Consider the following 22,915-nt stretch of genomic DNA (forward strand, 5'->3'; position numbering starts at 1 on the left):
CTTGTTTCATCCAAAAGACAAACAAAGGCAAAAGGACTTCTTCCATGGATCATAGGGCAGGCTGTTAACTGATGTAACCTGGAACAGTTATTTTGCTCCTCTTTTCCTTACTTTCAGGTCCATACCCATGTTATCATAGAGCAGCAATTTGCTAACTGGTCCTTGGACCAGCAGCTATAGTGTCACCTGTGAGCTGGCAAAAAAAGGCAAATTCATAGGCTCCACCAACCTCCTGGTGCTGTTTTCCAGGAGACTTTGTTTTCACAAGTGAGTCTTATGCACACTAAAGTTTGAGAACCACCAGAATTTTGACTTCTGTGCCAGTGAGCTACTCCCATACATGGAGTATCTATGCTTCTTCATGTGTTCCAGGTAGATGCAATGCCCTGCTGCAAAGACTTCATAAGAAGGAAACCACATGGAGAGAAGAGAAGGCAGGGTGTGTGTGTGGGGGGAGGGTGGTAAACAGCCTTTCATGATTTCCTACCTTGTCCATGCTCTTACTTCTGCAAAGAAGGCCATTTTCCTTATGCCCACAGTTACTCACTCTAACCCTGTAAGTTCCAGGGCCTCAGACTTTACTGCCATCCCAAACAAAAGCTATTGCTTTGTTTTATGTACTCTTTCAGTGCTTTGCTCCTTTTCCTGTCCTGGCATTTGTAATTTATTATAATTTATCTATCTTCTTGCCTGTCTCCCACTCAAGGTAGGGTCTGTGTTATCCATCTTTACATCCATTGTACCTAGCACAAGCATTTGTTAAACAAACTTGATTTGGCAATAAACAAATCTGAATGCATGCACTGAAAGGCAAGATAAGGAAAAGACCCAAGACTTGATAGGAAAACATGACCACTCTAAATGAGTTTTCACTCACCAGGCTCAAATCCCAGGCACCATGCTGGCCACAGACACCTGCAGTCAGTATTCTCTCTGTGGGAGCTGCTGCATGCTAATTAGGACCAAACCCTGGCACTCAGAAATCTCACTGCAGAGACAGCAGCACAGTTACTTGCCATGAGCTGTCTCAGCTGCCAGTCACAGCAGGTCTCATGCGGCCCGCGGACAGTACATGCCTTTTCGACTCTCCTTCTCTGTGGTAACCATCAGTGGGTCCAGGGAAGATGGTGGAGGGGGAGGGATGCTGAAGAAGGTGTTACAGATAGACAGTATGCGTTTCAATTCATGTCATGTGCATAGAAGGGGCTGAGACACAAGCTATGGTTCAGCTGAACTGAAACTGCCTCATAATAGGAGGACAGGAATTTTTATAGCCTTGACACTCAATTCTAAATGTAATCCATAAGCCCCTCACCCCTATTGCTGGCATTCTGAATCCCTTTACCCTGCTCTAATTTTTTTCCATAGCATTTATTTACCTTCTATCACCTTTCCCACTTTCCTAATCTGTCTTCTTCTTCTAGGATCTAAAGCACTATCAAGGTAGGGGTTTTGTCTGTTTTGTTTGCTGATGCATCCCTGGTGCTTTAAAAAAGTGCATGGCACATAGAAAATGATTGGTAAATTTCTGTTAAGTGGGTGAAACATTTCTTCCAAGTGTTTGAAGTGGTTTCATTCCTCTTTAATTCTCCATCTTCAGGTCTCATTAGAATACAAGCCCTCCTTCCATCCTCCTTTCTTTCCAGATCCTGAAAAATTCTACAGCAAAGCTACTACTGTTACCTGTTCCTGTGTTCTCAATGCAGCCGTATTTGGGCAGAACACTTAGTTTAATGATGGCATTTCCCTGTAGGTTGTCGTGATCATCAGTTGCAAAGAAATGGTGAAATGAGAGTGGGGCTCGCCCTCCCTCATCAACCTAAGAAAGAAAAGAATGGTTGCATATAACAGCAATAAAAAAAGAGCTGAATTGAACAGTGCTGCCTAGGGTGACCTTCCAGCACCAATTCCACTTCTGTGAGGAGGCAGATCCTCTACAGACGAGATGAGGAATGTGCAGACTGCAAAAGCCAGGCAATCTTTCAACGCCTCTCAAAGATACACTCAGACACAATGACTTCGTGTCTCCCTTCAAAGTTACACTTCATTCAATGATGGATCTGGTTATAAAGCAGTTCTGATCCATTCCCATCCCCCACCCCAGTGCAGCTGTGTGATAGGATGGCTGCCTTCCTATGGCATCAACATTCATCAGTCCCCAGCTGGAGAATGACAGACCCAGCCCTGCCTCGCATCCCCTGAGGGTGACTGTCCTATAGGCATTACCATCAAGAAAAAGAGTCCCATTTATTCCCTTAGCTTGTGTGTGGGCTCACCATATCTGAAATCTAATGCTTATCTTAATGTGGAGAAAGAAAATAAATCAGTATAAGTTAAAGCATTTGCTCAAACTAACCTTTTCCTTTAGGGCCTTGTTTTACATGGTAACTCTGCAAACTGAGCCTGCTGTTTTTTGCTGACCTGCTGGAAATGGTGAAGCCATTTCACTCTGAACGACTCTTGGCTAACTGTAGCTGACCTATAAATTACAAAGTGGGATTCCAAGAATGGGGACAGCCCAAGTGGCATTCCCAAGTGTGGAAATGGAAAAATGGAGGAATATCACAACCATTTAGAAATAATTCAGAGATTTATCAATTCCTAGCTGCTCGATAAAACCAGAAAAACTCGTTGGGGATCGTGGTATGTATGTAAGGTGGAAAGAGGAAAACAAATTAACTTTCAGGCACCAGGTACTGGTATGTGATCCATGCTAATTTAGTAATCAACAGGGAAATCCTTCATGTAGTAGGAATGGTAATATTTTAATGAAGAGGAAACTGAGGCTAGGAAATATTAAGTACTTGGTCTAAGGTTACTCAGCTATTAAGTAACAGAACTGACACTGGAACTCATATTTGGGTGACTTTAGTGGTGAAGACACATAGTATTGTCCACGTTCCTCTAAGGATCTGTTAATATTTTTTTATTTTCTTAGCATATAATAGTTGAACAGGGGGACACATTGTGATATTTACATAAGTATTTAAAATATATCTTAGTTGGGTTTACCTCCTCCATCATTCTCCCTCTTCTCCCCCCCCCCCTTAGAATAATTTCAACAGGTTTCATTCTTCTATTTCCATATATGGATACAAAGTACTTCCATGATATACACCCTCCTTCCCCCTTTCCTTGTGTTCACCCCCTCCCACTGGTTCCCACCCCAAGAAAGATTATTTTTCTCTCCTGCCCTTCATTTTTTTTATTACGTGTATATTGATAGTTCAGGGGGATTTACCTTGGTACTTCAGGTTTGTATATATAATGCTTTAATCAAATTAACTCCCCTACTACTTATACATTCACCATCACCATGCTTCCCTAATATTCAACAGCTTACTGTACATCATATTAGATTCATATACAAATGGGTTGTTTCAATATTTTTCATTCTCTAACATTTTCTTTATCTCTCTCACCTTCCATAGCTCACAGCTTACTCAGATGGAATCACTAATACAATTTTGTTTTCTCATTCTCACTATGTATATATATTTATGTATATAAATCTTAGCTTGATTTACTTGGGGGAACTGTCCTTGTTTGTGCTGCTACTAACATTAAATTATAAATTCCTCAAAGATATATTCTACTTCTATTTTGCTACTGATACTGAAAATATCCAACATAGTGTCCAGCACATAAATATTTTTTGACTAACTAATATGGATATAATGATCTGCATATAATTATTTTCATACTTTGTAAAAAACACACAATTGAAAACCACGTCTATCTTGATAGAATTTGGGGAAGAACTTGGCAGCCAATTTAGGCAGAAATCCTTTATTTACATCACCAAGGATTCCAGCTCTCTATAGCACTCCCTGTTTATTGATCTGAGGATTTTTTACCGTGATAAGGTCAGCAAAAGCAATGACCAGAGGTGGATTCTCGACAGGAGTGATCGTGATGGTGAATATCTGATTGTCCAGACGGTTGTGGTCCATATCAGAGACAGAGAAGTGGAAGCTATCAGTAACCAGATGACCCTCTGTCTCAAAGAGTGCTGAGTATCTATAAATACCAAAAGAAGAATCAAAAGAATGAGCCACTCTGACATGCTGGGTTAAGATGATTGTTACTTTACAAATGAGGCAAGAAGAAATATATTCTTTGAAAGAGTCACAACCAGTTAAATATTTTAATGCACTTTTTAAAATGCCATCAGATAATGCCAAATGGTTATGTACCTAATGTTTTTGTTGTTGATGTCCTCCATCGTGAAATTGGAAAGCACCGAGAGTTCCTCCACCTCAGATCCCGAAGTTCTTAAGAGAGCACCATACACAGGCAGAGAACTTAGCTGAATCCAGATCTCTGGGTCAGGGGAAGAATCATCCTAACCAGACAAATATGAGTCAGGGCATGAATGCACATGTGGAGGGATAAATACTTCCAGTGCTGAGAGACTACAGATGCTTCCTTCTCTGCTAATGGCAAGTCTTTCCCTTTTCCATAAAGCAACACCATTTCCAACTCCATGAAAACCCTGCTATTTATTCTTCCTCAAATGCCACTGGGACAACGTCTGCTAAGAATAGCTCAAGTTAAAAAAGGGGAAACATACGTTAGGTATGAGGGATAAAGGGGAGACACCCTATCTTCCCATAAAGGCCAGAAGGTTTTGTTTTTAATAGAAATAAGTTGTGAAGAACAAAACATGGCAAGCTGTGGTCATCGATGTATAAACACAGATGTAGGCTCCTTTTAGAGTTCCTAAGAATGGTTTGTATTTTAGAAACAAGTAAAGTTCCATTAGAACATATTACATACTATACAGTGACAAAATTCTGTGAAACAGAAAGAATGCAAGTTACTTAGATTAGCCAATGATTCACTTTAAGCAATATTCAACGTGATAAAGTTTTGTATTAACAAAGTAATCTAAGAACTCTTGTCGATTTCATTCTATTAGGACTGAATCTCTGAATCTATGTATCTTCACTCTGCACGACACATAATCTTGACAAAGAACATTCCCTCTCCTTATGTATTGTTTATTGAGAAATAAAATTGGACAATAGCTGAGTATCTTTTTTAACTAATTATTTTGATAGGATTGTATTAAATTACACATAACAAGGGGTTTCATTACATACATACATATGATGTATTTCATTATATTCACCCCCTCCATGTGACTGACTATCTTAATGAGCAATTTCCTATTTTTACAAGAGTATTTTTGGAATATCTGGAAGGCAGGCAACATCTTCTTGGAACGTTTCCCTGAGTAATTTGCTTTCTAGAGGAAAAATGGGGCACTCCATTTTATCACAGCAACAATGAAAATAAATGTTGCATGGTCAATTTTACTTTCAAATGTAAATTTTCATGCTGTTGTATAGTTAGGTGAGGGATGGGATCAGGACTGTGTGCACAGCCACCTGGCGGGCCACAGATAGCATTCTCAGCCCACTCTCATTTCCACCCAGGAGTCCTTTAAAGGTAGTGACTCTAAGCCTCATTGCAAGATCACAGAAGTCCCTCACATCGCTTGACACTAGCAAGAAAGGGAACTAAAATTTATCGAAGCTGCAAAACTTCAGAAATTTTCCTCTAATTTATACTCTTTTAAAGTTTCTCTCTTTTTCCACATGGGTTATTAAATACAATATATAGGCTTCCTAAGGACTACTTTCTAGTAATATACTGTGAGTTCTCTCTGAGAAAGAATTTTAAAAGACTGCTGAGAGTTTTAAGGTATGATCTTCTGAGATGGAAATGAGCTATAAGGACAGTGTTTCTGGCTCTTAATTAAAATGAAGACTTTAAATTCCACATTGGCAAATCTGGCAAAGAAATGCTTATTTCTTGTTGGGCATATCTTAACTCTACTTCAATTTTCTAGTGACTTCTGAGTTTAAAAATAACTTTCCTGCTTTGTATTCCTTTTGGATTAATTCATGATTTTATTTTCTTCTTATTAGTCGTTAACATGTAAACATACAATATACAGCTATATTAAATATGAATAATTACTTCTTATTTAGTCATCATGACCCCACCATTGAATGAGGAGACTAAACACTGATATCTAATCGCGTGCTCCTCCTTCATCCTGCCCCTGGACCTTTTGTCATATCAAATCTCACTTCTCATTTCCTTGAATTGCTTAATACAGTTTGACATGTTACTATAAAGTATATAAAATCTATTTTTTCCTTTTTAAAAAACACAGGGTCAGGGTTGTGGCTCTAGTGGTAGAGAAGCTGCCTAGCAAATGCAAGGCCCTGAGTTCAAACCCCTGTAAGTAAAAAAAAAAAAGAGAGAGAAAGAAGCATAAAAACTGAGTAAACTCTACTCTCACAGAATTTGTTTTTTCTTTTCTTTTTCTTTTGAGACACAGCCTCACTATGCAGCCTGAGTTGGCCTCAAATTCATGATCCTTCTAGATCAGCCTCCTGAGTGCTTAGATTACAGGCATGCCCTACCATGCCTGACCCCTTTTCTTTTCTTCTTTTTAAGTTTCTTTTTGCAGCTTTTTTTAAGGGGGGGTTATTTATTTATTTATTTATTGGTGTTGGGGACTGAACCCCAGGTCTCACACTTGCTGGCCAAGTGCTCTAGCACTGAGCTATACTATAACCCATGAGGCTTCCTTTCTCTTCCCTTTACCTCCTCTCTTCTCCCCTCCTCTTCCTTCCCTTTTCTAACTCAGACTGCTAAGGCATCCATACTGATGTGCATCACTACAATTCATCTGCTTGAAGCTCTGTAATATCCCACAGAGTAAGTATACCACAAGACATCTGTTATCTTGTTGATGGGCGTTCCAGTGTTTTTGCTACCACACATAGTACTGCTGTGAACATTCTCGCACATATCCTTCAGTATACATGTGAAAGCTTTCTTGGGGAGGAATCTGGGCATGGGATGGTTAAGGAAAATGATGATTGATCCTCACAAGACAATGCCAAATTCTTTCCCAAAATGGTTGTTTCAGTTTATACTTCCCACTGGCAAAGCACCTCCCGTGGATCCCCTCCCTCCCCGATAGTTCCTATGACATGGAATGTGGTCATAGTACACTTCCCTTATAACAGGTAAAAGTGAGCACCTCTTCCTCTGCGGGGAATTCCTACTTATGTGTCTTGCTCATTCTTTTATTGGATTATCTTTTCTTTTTGATTTGCCAGAGTTATTCATTTTTTCTTTATCATTTTTGGCTATACATGTTGCAATTATCTTTTTCCAATTTATAACTAGCATGTTTTCTGTCTTTATGGTACATTTTGAGGAATATACACAATTTTAACATTGTCCAATTTATCAAACTTCTATAGTTAGCACTTTTTGTTTCTATTGTAAGAATTTTTTTCCTTTCCAAATATCATAAAAATATTCACTATAGCCTACAAAGAATTGTAAAGTTTACTTATGACATTTAAGTACTTCATCTGTCTGGAGTTACTCTATAAGTAGGGTGTGTGGTGCGGTACAGATTCCTTTTATGGCTATGTGAATAATTGCTTTGTGCAGCTCTGTGCTATAAGTAGCTTTTCCTGCCTCTACTGGTCTGGCTCACAGTCTGTTTTACATTAGGGTCCTTGTGGGGGTCTGTTTCTGGACTTTTTAATGTAGTTCTGTACTATACTGTTATAAATACTGTACCTTTATAGTAAACTGTGATATGTGGTATGGCAAGACTCCTTGTGCACTTAAGATCCTTTTTCAGAATTTTAACCCTTTGTTCTTTCTTATACATTTCAGAATCAGCTTATGCATTGGGCTTTTGATTGGAACTGAATTGAACTGAAAGAACATTTTGTGGGAGAATTAATATCTTTTTGATACGAGATGTTTCTATCCATGAATATGGCATATCTCTTCATTATTTAGTGCTTCTTAAATGTCTGTTAAGTGTCCCTGTTTTTTAAATTTATTTTTTATCAGCATATCTCAATTTTTACAAAGGGTTTCATTGTGATATTTCCATATGTGCATACAATGTACCTTGACTGAATTCACTCCCTCTATTGTTTTTTCTTGTCCCCCTACAATGTCTTTTTAACCATATTTAATGGTTTTCATTTTTCTCTTTTCATACATGCATATAAAGTATACACTTGGTTTTTATTAGGTTTCATTCAAGGGGCATGACCTTTTAATGCTATTTTAAATGGTGTCTTTTTTTTTTTTTTAGTTACATTTACCAGATTTTTTTGTGTATAGATAGCAATACTATTGCTATTTGTTGATCTTATATACGGCCTCTTCATTAATTCTCCCTTTATTTCTAATACTTTGTCAACAGATTATTTTGGATTTTTCCATATAGTCATTCACAGCATCAATTTTCTCTAGAAGTTACACATCTTCTTAATATTTGGTTCCGAGATACATGATATGAAATACTATTATAAATGGTATATTTGGATTTATTTTATTGTTGTCTGGTGCATAGAAACGCTATGAGTTTTTAAAGATTAATTTTGTATTCCTCATATTCCAGATGAGGAAACTGAGGCTTAGGGTGTTTAAACAACTTCCTAAGGGTCACTATGCTAGAAAGCAGAGAGCTTGAATTAAATCCAATCAACTCCAACTCCAAAACCCATACTATCCTCCCCATGTGTTTACTTACAGCATGTAGCAAACTGTGTCTATTAAACAACTATTAAGAAGCAAATCATACGAAAATCCCATGTTTGCCTTTTGTCTCTCCCATCATCATATCACTGTCTTCCATTTACAGATACTCTAATTAAGAACAGACTCATCTGATCTTATCTCTTTATACTCTGCCTCATTTATGGCTACATTTCAGATGGATCTTCCAACTTCCTGGATGCTTATTACAAACTTCAGCACTTGGGGAAATTTTTTTTCCAAACTTTTTTGACATTGACACTAATTACAAAATTCTTCTCAACACTAAGCACAAAATATTTTTATAATACTAGCTAAGCCTTTAAGAATGCTATACTCTCAGCATGCTAGAATAGTTCTTCTGGAGTCTCTCTGCTCTGGTGAGTAAATTCACATTCAATCAATTTTTGAAAATACATGTTCAGTTGCCAATGAGTTCACATTTTGATATGCAGCTTATAATACACAGTTAATGAGCAGGAACTGTTCCTGGAGTGTTATTTTGGTCCGTCAAACATTTTTCAAGCCTTGATGATCTATTGATTAAATTTGAATTCACATGTTTTATGAATTTATGAGTTTCATAGGATTCAAAAGACCATAACCTATGGTCTTTTATATCATAACCTATGATAAAAAATAATCTGTCAATTAAAAATACCCAGACTGTTCTGAAACTATAGGAGACCCACAAGAAGAATCAAGACTGGAATGCAGTCTCCTATAATTTAAGAAAAGACAATTTAAGGGAAAAACCTGTGCAAAAGCAATTGTTCCCTGGCTAATGCTTTATCTAATATGTTACCATTCAGGACTAGATTTTATAGTGAGATTCTTTAGCCAGGAAGAGTTACTTAAAACTATATAGTGTTTAGAAAAAGAAGGAGACAAAAAAAGGCCAGGCCATTCACTGGAATTTTAAGACTAGTAAAGGAAAAATTCAATACTAAAAATAATCATCATTCTGATAATTATTCTTCCTTTCAAGGCTTTACTACTCATTATTATGTTTATGTAGAAAGTACATATCTATTTACATACATAACTTCAAATAAGATTAATTATCCTCATTATCCTTAGCCCCAGACTCAAAGAAAGAAGATGAGTTTAATTACCAGATCACTTATCAAGTCAGGGCCAGACATGGGGGAAACCCCCAGAGTCTTTAATTCAACTCTTGGCCGCTGACCATACTGCTCGTCTTGGGGTAGGAGATGGATGGCAAGTCAGTGAATTTGCCTAGGAAATCTGCAGAGAGGAACTGCCAAAGAGCTGCTCTTATTCTGTCTAGAAAATAGACGAGACAAAAACTGGTGAAAAGTGGGCTTTCTCTAAAGGAGACAGGAAACAACTGTTCATTACCGATTAGTCATGGACCAGGTCAATTCTTCTAAATGCTCTTTTCTTAAATCTCCCACTAGAAAAATTATGGATGGCACTTAAACAATGGAACCTGGGCTATTCTGACAATGGCACTGTATCCTGTTGACAGTCACCAACCCTTACTCATTGTGTTTTCATCCAGGTTTTACGCATTCACTTGTCTGCTCCTGAGACACTGGGAGAAGGCAGGAGACACTGTATGACTCCTCCTAAGAGTAGAAGTATAAGGAAGTTGAGAAAGGAGTTCTTTATATGGTCCTATACCTGCTGCCTCAAATACCCAGCATGCCATGACTTTTCAAGTGGGCCCAGTCAGAAGCTGCAGTGAGGAACAAGAATAACTTACCACATAAGCAAGGTGTGACCTGGTGATTATGGCTGTGCTTTGACTAGCAACAGTAATGCTCAGAGAGGAACTGGCAGCCAACTGAGGCCCGTGGTCCTCTGACAGGGACACCTCCACTCTCACTTCTGACGTCGTCACGGTGAGGCCATCTGTGACTGAGATTTCCATGCTGTCTTCCCGTGCAAAGGAACCGTCATGTACATACAGCACAGCATTTTTCTCAATATCATCATATGTGAAAGTGTCACCTTCCAACAACAAATTAAATTGTAAAACCAATTACACCTGGGAATAACACTTTTCATTTATATAGTACCTTTATTCTTAGAATTTCAAAGTACATATAGAATCATAAACTCTGGGAGTTTTAAGATAATTAGTCTCAATGCCCACCCAATATAGAATTCTCTTTACAACAGACTTGATAAAGCACAGGTTAGTGTGTCTTTCCACACTTCTCAAGGTGAGAGAGTGTTTAACAAGGTAGCTAATTTCTCTAGAGATACCTCTAATTCACTTCGTTGTTTTAAGCTTCTAAATCATATTGAGCTAAAATCTGCCTCTGTAAGGTCCACTCATTGCTTCTAGTTCTAGAAAAAAAAAAGCTCTAGGAAAAAAAAGATCTGTATGACTGAGCTCTTCTGGCATCTAAACTTGGTACTGAAAAACTGTTGAAAAACTTAAAATAGGTTATGTTTTATGAGTCTATAAGAGTCTTCATTTTGGATGGGGCTATAAATTTAAAAAAAATTGAAAAATACATTTGAGGACTGGGGATGTAGATTAATGGTGGAGCAGTTGCCTAGCATGCATAAGGCCCTGGGTAGGTGGGGTGAGAGAGAAAGTAGGAGAAGAAGAAGGAGGAGGAGACAGGGGAGAGAAGGCGGGGGAGGGGGAAGAGGAGGAAGAGGAGGAGAAAAATATATATGCTTGAAGTTAGAAACCCAAACTATGTAATCTAGAACTCACGTAAGTTAGGGGAAAATGGAAACAAACACAATCTGAGTTTCTATGTTTTAAATTGCAGGATTTATTAGAATTTTAGAATCCTGAGCTAAGTGGCTCAAGGTGGTAGAGCGCCTGTTTAGAATCTTTAACATATAAATATATATTAAATTATATTTAATATATAATATTATAATTAATTACATTTATATATATAAATATATATCGCTTGGTCATAGAACCCTTTTTATGAAAAGTACTTCTATGTGCCATGGGATTAATGGATGCACAGAGCGCAGCTGAGGAATTAATCTTCCTGGATGCTATTTTCAACTCTACTTGCTGATAGATTCCTGGCTATAATAATTAGTGTTAAATAATGAGAATGAAGAATTTACTTGTTTATCCTCTGTACTCATCTTTTATGCCCTTTCTTTCAACGTTGTGTTACTCTGTGTTACTAGTGCTAGTGGTACAATGCCTAAAGAGGTAACAAAACTAACTTTTTACAAACATCTTTAGCTCCTACACATGAATCACACAAATACAAGTTAAATGTATGTTAAAAAAAACAGAACAATGACTACGACACCCTTAAACTAGGTTCCCTGGGATGCTACAAAGCTATTATAATGACACTTCTTTCGTTTAGTGCATTTTAGAAGTTTCTCTTTATGAATCCCAAATGTCTAATAGTTGCTCTTAAAAATTTGATCTACCTTTAAGGGCAAAGATTTTCCCCACCAGGGAAGTACACAAGAATGTATTACTACATCTCTAAAAGACACCATATCAAGGTTTTGAGAAAATGAAGATTTTGTTGGAATAAGATATGACATCCCCAAGTGACTGATTTGGAAGAGATAATATTCACTTTGAAATATAAGGCCTAACTATTAAAAATTAGATTGTATTGTGTTCTTTGTGCTTTTCTGTACTTTTTAAGCAATCACTATGTATTTTTTTTAATAAGAGAAAGCACAATAAATACTATTTTAAAAAACTGATCATATTACCACATTGTGTGGCTTGGCTAATACTTCAAAAGTGTGTCCCCTTGTTTTTAGTGGATGAAGATACATGTAGCTAACACTGTCAGAATCATAGGGCAAAAAATATTGTAAAGATTCACATGCTAAGACAGACCAATTAATACCATGAAAAAGCTAAAGGAAAGTGGAAGCTGTTACCTCCTGTGGTTTTTAACAGGCATCTACTCAAGTTTTAAAAACCAACCAATTTCACCTACAATTTGAGGAAACAGCTTCACAGTATCCAGCATGGGACAGAGGGGCAGATGGAAAGTGAATGTGGGCAGAGAAAGAAGTCTCTTAGCCAAGGGACCAAACACAAAAGGAAGTCGCTCCTCATAGTTGATCCTACAAAGATACTTTCCTTCTTTTCTGAGACACATCAAACGGAATAGAGGGCAGAAAGTCCCCCAAGCAGGCCAAGTACAGAGTACACAGCTACCTGCAGCCATGGGCCCTTGGGACTCAGCTGTGTCCTTAAGCAGCATGCCATGCTGTGGAGGCTTCCGGAGCTCGAAGAAGAGATCTTTAAGGGCTGCCTCAGTGTCTCCTACTGCCAGCTGCAGGCCTGCAGCAAGGAGAATAAAGCATGGTGAGAGACAATAGGTACAGCCACAACTCAATCCTCTGTACACATTAATGCCACAGGCCCAGCTGGAGGCCAGGTTATGCATATAGGTAATCAAAGAGCTCTGTTTAATTCCAACCAAGCACAAAAAGTAAAAGCCGAGAATACAGTCAATTCACGGATTGCAAGTAGGTTCTTCCAAGAGCTCACTAACAGTAGGTAGTTCTGAATTCAGAACACCTTTTTTATTCCATACTAATGAGGGCATGCACAGAGGAAGTGCGACCAGTAGGTCAGCCCTGAACAGCTGGGCAGGCTATCTTCCAGAAAATATGCCATAAACTGTTTTTGCTTCTCATAGTTTCTTTCCTTCTCATTTTCCTGAATCTACCAGTTTAACAACGACTTCTTTGGGCATCACAAAAGCGAGGAAAAGAGTAAAAGTGACATCCACTATGGTATATGTTTGCTTATAAGTTGATGACAATTTTTTTTAAACTGGGGCTTGAACTCAGGGCTTTGTGCTTGCTAGGCAGGCACTCTGCCACTTGAACCGTGCAGTCAGACCTTTTTAGTTTATTGTTCAGTAGGGTCTTGCTTTTGCCCAGGGCCAGGCTTAGACTCTGTTCTTCCTACTCTTCCTACCCCTGCCTCCCACATAGTTAGAATTATAGGCATGTACTCCCATGCCTAACCTGCTTCTGAGATAGGATCTTGCTCACTGTTTTGCCTGGGCTGACCTTGAACCATGATCATCTATCTCCACATCCCACATACCTAAGATTACAGGTGTGTACCACCACACCCAGCCCTGACAATTTTTGACCAAAACTCACAGGTAGAAACTGCAAAAGGATCCATAGAGCACACCTAACAACAATTACCATGTCCACTCTTGGCTAGGAAAATGTGCTTGTTAAAAGAATAAATAAACTTCTAAGGCATAAGAATACAAAGAAGTAAGTAAAATCATGAACAAAGTAACTGGCCCAGTTATCTGTTCCTAGCTCCTGATGGTTATTATGATCTGTCATTTCTCCTGTTCCTCTTCACTTTTTAAATAGAAAACAAAAGCACTCATTGAAACCCTTTCCCCTCTATTCTCCTCTCTGCTCTGTTACTTTATATTTTAGTGAAGAAAACAAATCAAACTCCTGCAGGCTGGGAAATAAATTCTGTGATGTGTTCCCTCCCAAGGTTGGCCTTGGATGGGTTTATTTCCTTCTCTCTGAGCTGCTCTGATTTGCATAGGAATGGGTAAGAGAAAGGATGTATTTGAGAATGTGCCACTTCCAAAGAGGAGGTCACTGCTTCTTGGCAACCATCAAGAAGACTGAGCAGGTGAAATATGGTACCACTCCCAAAGCCATGATTCTTTCAGGCTCCCAATTCTCACCTACAGAAGTGCGGCCTCCTGGGCTGACCTTGAGCACTGGAGCTGTGACCTGGAAGGCTGGTGGTTGCTGCTCAGTGGGAAGTAAGTGAATGGTGAGGGCCATCTCTGGACTTACGTGTTCTCCATCAGAAACTAGAAGGGGAAAACACACGTGCACACACACAAATGTAAACATCAATCAACTTATAGTTGATTGTAGTGATTGATTATAGTCTGGTCACAGATATGTAGCTGGAAGCTTTTTTAGATAATCTTAACACTTCAAAGAGATACTTACAGATGGAACAAGTAAGCAAGCAATTAAGATTCTGTGAGCTATTCTAACAAAGCTTTTTCTACAGATAAGAAAAAGGATAAAGGACTACACGGACAATGTTATTCTAAGAGGGACTTTCACAATAGGTGATTTCGATAAATGTTAGTGGAAAGTGACGCAAACTATGTCTCTCATGTGACGCTGGTAAAGCCTTTTATTTATGGAAACGTCTTTTGATTCAATTCACTCCTCTCAAATTCCTGAAAAATATTTTTAGAACTTACTTTTAGGAATGACATCTCTTTTTCATTAGAAAATAATTTTTGAAAGGACAGAAAATACCCAAATGTCTGTTACTTGTTTTTACCTGGTTATTATGCAGTGCTATAAAAATAGAAGACACTTTCTGAGCAAAATAGTGACCTTACATTTTATTTGCCTGGACTAACATTGATCTCCTAGGGGAAATGAAGGCGGACTTGCCTGAGCCTTGACTCTTTTATTTCTGCTTTCTCATAATTCAAAACACCCTCCTTCTCTAAAGGCCAGATTTGGAGGGATATTGGCACTCTCTCATGGACATAGTAAGAATCTGACCGCCTCTTAAGCAAACTAAGGCATTGATCAGTGATGGCTCATATAGTAATTCCATTTGGCATTTAGGTTTGTTTTATCCTTGAGACAGACCTAAAAGACATAGCTAGTCTTATAATGTACATCCCATGTCCTAGGGAAGTCATGAAGCAGCCCTACAGAAGAACAGAGGACATCGCCACGTGAGAATGGAGGTTTCAGGGCTCTGGCCAAAATTAGTGCTGCTGCTTCTTTGTTTATGTTCTACTTTGTTGTCTCTGGATGACAAAAGTTTTTGAAAGTTTGTAGACAAATGTATAAATCTTTCCACAAGTTTCAGTGGATTTAGGACTCTCTAAGGTCCCTATAATCTAAATTAAAAACCTCTTTGTTAAATAAAAATAAATAATTGAAAAGCAGAATTTTATTTAACTTGCTATCACTTTCACATGTCTTACTTTTAAGTGGAAGGCAGCTCAGAGAGACTTTAGGAGCCTTATTTTACAGAGGAAGAAAGGAAAGGCCTTAAAATTTAAAAAGCTTTGGTCTTATCACACAGCCACTCAGTGTGACCAAGGAGTGTCTGAACCTCTAAAGCAAAAGTAAGTTATTTTCCAGTATACATTACATAACTAGAAATAAATCACATGTGTGCAGTGTTTTGCAAGTAAACAACTTACAATCTAAATTGCAGCAATTACGTGTCCAGCCCTCTCTCTTTAAGCAATATTTCTGATTTCTCTGAGAAATAGTAAACTGCCTCTTTGGGTTAAATGCCTCCTTCGGGCACCATTTGCTCATACATTCCTTGCTCAAAACTGCTCTGCAGAGTGTCTTCACTTGTCACTAAGCCAGTCAGGTCAGGAACATCAGCTTTCTTTTTCGTTAACTGATTAAAAGGAGCTGTTCTCCTTCCTTCTATGGGTTAGTGTCAGAGCTTGGAATTTTGCTGCCCACTTTCTAAATCTCCTTCACAAAACTTTCCTAAAGGACATGGCTGTTTTTCTACTAAAATAAAACCAAAACCAAACAGGAATGTAGGTAGAATGGAAGATATTAAAGTCATCTGAATGGCCTAAGAGGGCCAAGAATCAGTCAACTTAAAGTCCTAGAGAAGTTGATTGTTAACCTTCTATCTACTCACGCTCTCAGGGAAAGGTTGAGCGGTGCTCTTATGACACTTGTTTTTCATGAACACATACACTAAATAACTCCACACCATACTCTGAGTCAGGGGCTTGAATTAAGATCCTGGTTCTGCTGTTTACTGGTGATGGAGACCTGGGCAGATTATTTACTCTTGGTGACCTTCTGTATCCTCAGCTTGAAAATACTGACAATAAACCAGCCTTAGAAGATTGTTAGAAAGGTTTAATAAGATGACATTTACTATAAGTTGTTTTGAAAAAGGTAAAAAAAAAAAAACCTGTCATATATTCTTACTGGTTATATGAATTACTTAGAGGTCTGTCACTAGAAGTGAACTGATACTGGGTTAATATCAACAATGACACAACAAATTCACTACCTGATTCAAGTGTGATTTTTAGCTCTCAAAGAGGAAAGGAAGGTCTAGGAGATGGAGGGAAGTAATATCTTATCTGACCAAGATTTGTCACTATATGAAATATAACAGGACACATGGATGGTGAATTCTAGTAGAGCAATCAATCCCAGCTAAACAGCTATTTAAAGATTCTCTTCATGGTCAACCATCCTCATTCTGACCCAAACAAGAAAACTTGTCCCTGTGTGTGCCCAGCACAGAGTCAGGTCTGACTCCGCATTTGCTGATTTATGTTCGGCTTCTATTGCAGTGGCAAATAAAACTAGAATGCTGAGGATTTTTACACACATTTCTCAGCTCTCACTCTGGGTCATAAGACATTTCCCTCCAGTAGCAAGGCATTCAGAGTGTGCTTTATTCAAGACTAAGTACAACTGCTGTGCATTAGCTGAGTGTAACACAGGGATGATTATATGCCAATCACTGTTCTGGGAGTTTTACATATATGACATATATATTTATAGATGTAATATACATATATACATATATGTATATATGTATATACATATATATATATGTATATATATATATATATATATATATATATATATATATGTATATTATAATTATTGTTACCTCCATTTGTGGGTGAAGCATTCAGGCCCAGAGAAGTGAAAACTTCCAGAGCAGGCTAAATTTCGGACTGCCTGGATCCAGAATCTAAGATCTGACCCACTATTGCCTCTTTTACACAAATACTAGAATGAATTGAATTAGGGCTTATCTAACTTTAATTTTTGATATCCTTGATAAATTTTTTCTATGAATACAAAATTAAGCAATTACTACTTAACCATGTTATTATTTTAAAAGAAACCTATTTTAGAAGAAAAGTCATATAACTTTTAATTATGTTTTGGAAATGAGCTAAAAGTACTTGATGAAGGGAACAAAACAAAGGATTAATAAGGGAAGGAAACATTCCATTTTCTAATATTGAGATTAAAGTTTTTACCTGTAAAGTGGAATTTCACTGATTCTGGGAGACCTGAAAGAACAAGAGAGAAAAGCAATGTATTAAACATTTTGGATCAGAAATAGATGGAGAAAACACAAAATATGGGGCAGAGGTCAGGAAGGTAAAAGATGTTTTAATCTAAATTTTTCTGATTTAAGGAATAATCGGTAGGTCATTTGCTAATGTTATGTTGAATTTAATGATGCAAGCATTAATTTTTAAGTTAGCAAAAGGAAACAGCAGAATAATTTTATATCACACAGTTAGAGTGATTTATAATACAATCATTCAGATCCTATTTTACCACTACATAAAATCCTACAAATTGGTGAATGTGGGCAAATGTCGTAAATCACTGACAGTGCTCTAGGTAGGTCAATTCCATTGTTGAATTGAGTGACGCCTGGGACATTGATTTACACACTGTAACTCTGAGAGAGATTTATCTTGTGGCATTTATCCCATAGATTATACAGGACAGGGCTCTGCTCTCTTAAAACAGACTCTAGGAACTAAGGCAAGTATAGCAGATTTGGAAATCACTGCAGCCACGGCTGACATGTTTTCTTTTCCTCTAATCCCAGGACATCCTGAGTTTCTTGTAAAGTAGGTCTTGTGAAGCAGGGGATAGAGGACCATGGACATTTTCATGGACTATTAGTCACCCAGTTACTAAACATTTAGGTATACTCCTCAGAGAAGGGGCTTCTCCCCTACCCTCAGAAATTGTCAATCTAATTGAGTTGTTAACCATTTCCAATGCAATTGAACTAATATTAAATAATGGCATATCACTTCATATGTTTATCATAATCAAAAATGAATCTCTACAATTATTTAACCCATGTTCAACTTAGCGTACAAAATTATCAACCGTACTTCTCTGGAAGGGCCTATTAATAATCACCTAGATGTGCTCATTACACATTGTGTGCATGTGTTGCACTATCCCCCATAAATATGTACAAATGTTATATCAATTAAAAATGTTAAAATAGGAAAAAATCACCAGCTGTTTTGTAGGAATAAATCTACTATATGAAAGATAATACCAAATTAATCATGTTATATGGTACATTCATTTTAAAGATCATAAAGAACAGGCTCTAAGATTTTTAGACTCTTTCTAAGGCACAGAAATATTTAGGGGCGAGGACCCACAGCTCCTGCTTTCCAGCCAGCAGCTTTGATTACTGGCTCTAGGGAAGAGATGGGTGGTCAGTTTTAAGGATATCCTGGTTCAGTGGAAAGGCAGGCAATGATTATAATGGAAAACTCAATTATTTTTCTACTCAGTCTTAAAAAAGAGAAAGATGTCTTTTGTCAAAGCCTGGTATTAATCCCAGAAGGTCAACAGCATTCCCCATCCCTACATGGAATTTTCCCTGAGGTACCACAGAACCCACTTCACTAGACTCTCCTTGCTTACATGCCTATCCATTCTGGCCTCCTTGTCAAGTCTGTTCTTACCACTGCAGTCAAAGAGTTCTTTCTGAAAGTCATTCCCTATATTTTCAAACCTCCACTGGCTTCCACTTGCTCTTTGGATAAAGATCCAAGTCACTATAGGCTTCCAGGAACTGTGAAGTCTGGCATATCTTTTAACCACTTATCTGTCCTCTGCTGGACCCTCCACAATACACACTCACATTGATTCTGTCACAATTTCTCTTTTCCCATGGCCTCTGCATAGGAGGCACATGCTCTTCCTTCAGGAACACTCTCCCTACCATCCCAACATGCACACTTAGCTTCATTAGCTTCTACCCATCTTGCCCTGCTAATACCTCTCTGGGAAGTCTCCATTGAGTCCTTGGCCTTGGTCTGCTTATGGTTAATTATGCCATTGAACAGTCTTCCTTCTTTACAGAGCTTTTATCTCAGTCTCCAACTAAACATTCACTACTGGGATTATTTACCTAATTGTCTCTATATCTACATCCCCAAATAGCCCAAGAACAGGGTCCACACTTCTCTGCTCAACACTGTATCACCACTGTATCACTCAGTGACTGGCACATAGGAGCCACAAAGTAAAAGTTTACAAAAAGTACACATGTGCAAATGAATGAATGGGGGAACAAGATGGAACTGGGCCCAAGCCACATACTGGCTGACAGGTTGCAAGCTATTTTGAGTAGCTGTAAAGCAGTGTCACCAAACTGTCCAGAGAATGGGCAAGCCAGTCATGAAGATCCACAGACAGTAATTTGGGTGCCTTGAAGCAGAGAAGAGAGCATTACCAGCGAAGGAGAAGGCCATGATCTCCTGGAGGTGGGGGGCCGCAGAGGGAGGACGGTACAGGATTTTGCCCTGGTTAATATCTTCCTGTGTGAAATACCGGATGGGAGAATGAGGCTGGTCCCTATGCTCAATAATACCTAGGGAGGAAGAGATAGACATGAGCATCCACTGTAACCATCATAGCTGACAGAACAGCCAGAGCCACAAAGCTGGCCTTGCTCCCTGGGGGGAGTCAAATCCCTCAGGAGCAACAGCTCTTGGGTTGTTCTTCCTGCACCATTCTTCAGTTATTCAGGAAACAGGCAAATCTGAAATCCAAACAGGGTCTTGACAACTGTTCTAATATAGCTTAGAGCACACCATTCCAGAAGTTACGGACACAGTACCATAACTATGAGACCCTCCCAACTGAGTTTCAATTCAAAGTCAAGGTCACTGAGAGACTGTCACGGACTGCTCTCTGATTATGCTTGAAGAGATTTTTTTTCTCAGTCTTCCCTATTTGCTCCAGAAATGCCTCAGACTCTGTGATCTTTGGCAACCGGAATGTGGACCTTGATTATTCTAAGAACTGAGTTTGCTCCATCACTTGGCTTGTGATCAATACTCTAGAGGCTGCAGGTTTGCCTGTCACTCATAAATGTTGTAGGTGCAGAACTGAGGCTGTGCTCATCTTCCATGTCTTATTCACTCTTTTGAAGGAGGGCCCATGTGGGACTTGGTGCTGAACTAATTCACCTTCGGAGAGGCTAACTGACCAAAGGCCATTCTGCAGAAAACAGCCCAGGCTGCTGGTCTGTAAGAACTGGCAATAGGGAGAACCTCTAGCTACAACTTAGCAGTTTAAAAAGGGAGAGGATGACTTTCAATTTCTTTGGACTTCACTCACAGGATCCTGAAGTTTAATGTTTATTCTTTTATTTCTCTTTGAGTATTTGATAATGAGAGAGGTATCCTATTGGGGCAATGACTGGTCTTTGGAAAGCAGTCTTAAAGGCAAGAGCTGAACTGTCACAGTAGCAGTCAATCTTCTTTCTATGAGGGATAGTACACCTCTGTTAGGCATGGGTTTACTAGTTAGCCCAATGTTAAGAAATCTAAAGGCTGGGGTCTACTGACAGGAGCCGCCTCTCCTCTGGAACTGTAGTTCCCCATTTCTATATTCATCTATAGGAGAATGAGTGACTTATATAATTGGGGAAGAAACTGAGTATGTGTAGTTCAACCTTCTTTGGGCTCTGGCAGACCTCCTTATTCTTAGAAACTGCTCATTTTGCTCTGCTTGCCTGCTACAACTTTGTCAGGGCATCTCTGCCCCTACAGATGATGTCTCTGTGTGGTGGGTTCTGCCATTGATGGGAGGGGTACTCAGTCCAGTACCCCATGTTATGAGAGGACATGAGCATGGGTTGTTAACATTAGTTCTTCTTTAAAATCTCAACTAGTATTGCTGTGTATACAGCAGCCAAAACCCTGGAGGTTTTAGGACTGGTCCACAACCACAAGGCGGTAGCATCACTCAAGAGACCGTTTACTGCACATCTTACCTTGATTTGGATGCAGAGGTAGAGTGACGTTATATGTAATCTTTCCAGTGGGCCTCTCAGACTTCACGAAGGACAGCGAATGTGGATGAATGATAGTCAGGCCCTCTTCCCGCGCCTGAACAAAGTTTAGAAAGAAAGAAGAAAAAAATGGCATGGTGAAAAGAAAAGCTAGAGACAAAAACCAAACCTTATTAAATCAGGGGCTTTTAAATCAGTCACACTTAGCAAGATTTCCTCCAAGACTTTAAAAGAAGGATCTGAGGGCTGAGGATGTACCTCAGTGGCAAAGTGTTTTTGCCTAACATGTGCAAGGCCCTAGGTTCCATCGCCAGCACTGCAAGACAAAAACAAAAAGAAAAGAAAAGAGAGAAGGATCTGGAATTACAGATTTGCCCAGCCTCAGGAACCTCTCAGGGTTATAGAGGTCTTTTCAGGTTTTCTCAAACTCGAATTCTTCCCTCCCCTGCCCTCTGACTCCAGGTTTATGTCCATGCATGATGTGTGGTCCCAGTAGGATGACATGTGTCCCATTGAAGCTGCAGTGGAACACTTCTGGAAACGAGGCACCACAGCTGGCTACTCTCCTGTTCCGAGCTGACATCTCTGCTCCTTTAAACTAATGTGCTAAAGTTGAGTATGGCAAGCAGTTCTGAGCAGCCAGTTGAGAGGCTTAACTCTTGGAAAAAGGTTCTTCAGTGCCTTCCTCCTCACCCCAGCTTGCTAACAGGAACTGGGATGCTTTCTGGTTTCAAAAGGCTAAAGATGAGTCTGATTCAGCCAACCAGAAATGGCTCACCACTTGCATTAAGAGAGAGGTTCAAGAACGACTTGTCCGTTAAAGTACATAAAAATAGTCACTGTTTCTCTTTGTCTCCATTCTACTAGTCAAGAAAACTAAATACTGCTTTTCTACTCTAGCATTCAGGGCCCAGTGAATGAATATTAACCACAGGGCTGATGCATATGTAGCGCTCACTATCAATTCACCAGTGCATATCCTCAACCCAAGTGGCTACACTCAAAAACCAAAAAGGAAAGATCCAGGCTCTATGACTAGGCCTGACACTGGGTTAGGGACAGAGAGGAGGGAAAGCTAGTCTGAGCATGGGGTTCTTCTGCCTGAGTCATGCATGCTGTTAAAACAGAACAAATCATGACTGAGCCCTGAAGGTGGGTTGGAGTATGACACGCTCCTGCTCTTTAAAGCTCTGCTTCTTTCAGAAGTGGTGTTCCCATTTAGAAAAGGATTAAGTGGGGCTCAGAAATGCTCATAAGGGAGGGTGTATTCCTCGTTTTAACCAAGAAAAGACTGAAGGTTGCATTTGCTTTGCAATTGTCCCCAGGGCATATTTGTCCCAGGGAGAGGCAGCATCTGCAGGTTAGGACAATCCCCCTATAGTAAAGAGTCATATTTCACACCCTTGCTCAGGTCTGGAATGTAAAGAGCAAGGAAAATGAGAATTGCGAATAGCAGCTGGTCTCTCCCCTTTAAAATAAACCAAT

General features: G+C 39.0%; 1 protein-coding gene across 2 annotated transcripts in view; it reads right to left on the reverse strand.

Annotated features, from left to right (window-relative positions):
* Fras1 (Fraser extracellular matrix complex subunit 1) overlaps window positions 1–22,915 on the reverse strand; it is a 424,489-nt gene that overhangs the window by 94,189 nt on the left and 307,385 nt on the right. For both annotated transcript variants that reach the window (XM_074041924.1, XM_074041925.1), the window contains 9 exons: window positions 21,413–21,527; window positions 19,865–20,002; window positions 17,619–17,651; window positions 14,268–14,399; window positions 12,746–12,871; window positions 10,328–10,575; window positions 4,197–4,345; window positions 3,858–4,020; window positions 1,684–1,819 (listed from right to left, as the gene is read on the reverse strand). In XM_074041924.1, coding sequence (XP_073898025.1) covers window positions 1,684–1,819; window positions 3,858–4,020; window positions 4,197–4,345; window positions 10,328–10,575; window positions 12,746–12,871; window positions 14,268–14,399; window positions 17,619–17,651; window positions 19,865–20,002; window positions 21,413–21,527 — 1,240 coding nt within the window. The remainder of the gene's footprint in view (window positions 1–1,683; window positions 1,820–3,857; window positions 4,021–4,196; window positions 4,346–10,327; window positions 10,576–12,745; window positions 12,872–14,267; window positions 14,400–17,618; window positions 17,652–19,864; window positions 20,003–21,412; window positions 21,528–22,915) is intronic.

This window comes from Castor canadensis, chromosome 9 (assembly GCF_047511655.1).
Source record: "Castor canadensis chromosome 9, mCasCan1.hap1v2, whole genome shotgun sequence".
Lineage (NCBI taxonomy): Eukaryota > Metazoa > Chordata > Mammalia > Rodentia > Castoridae > Castor > Castor canadensis.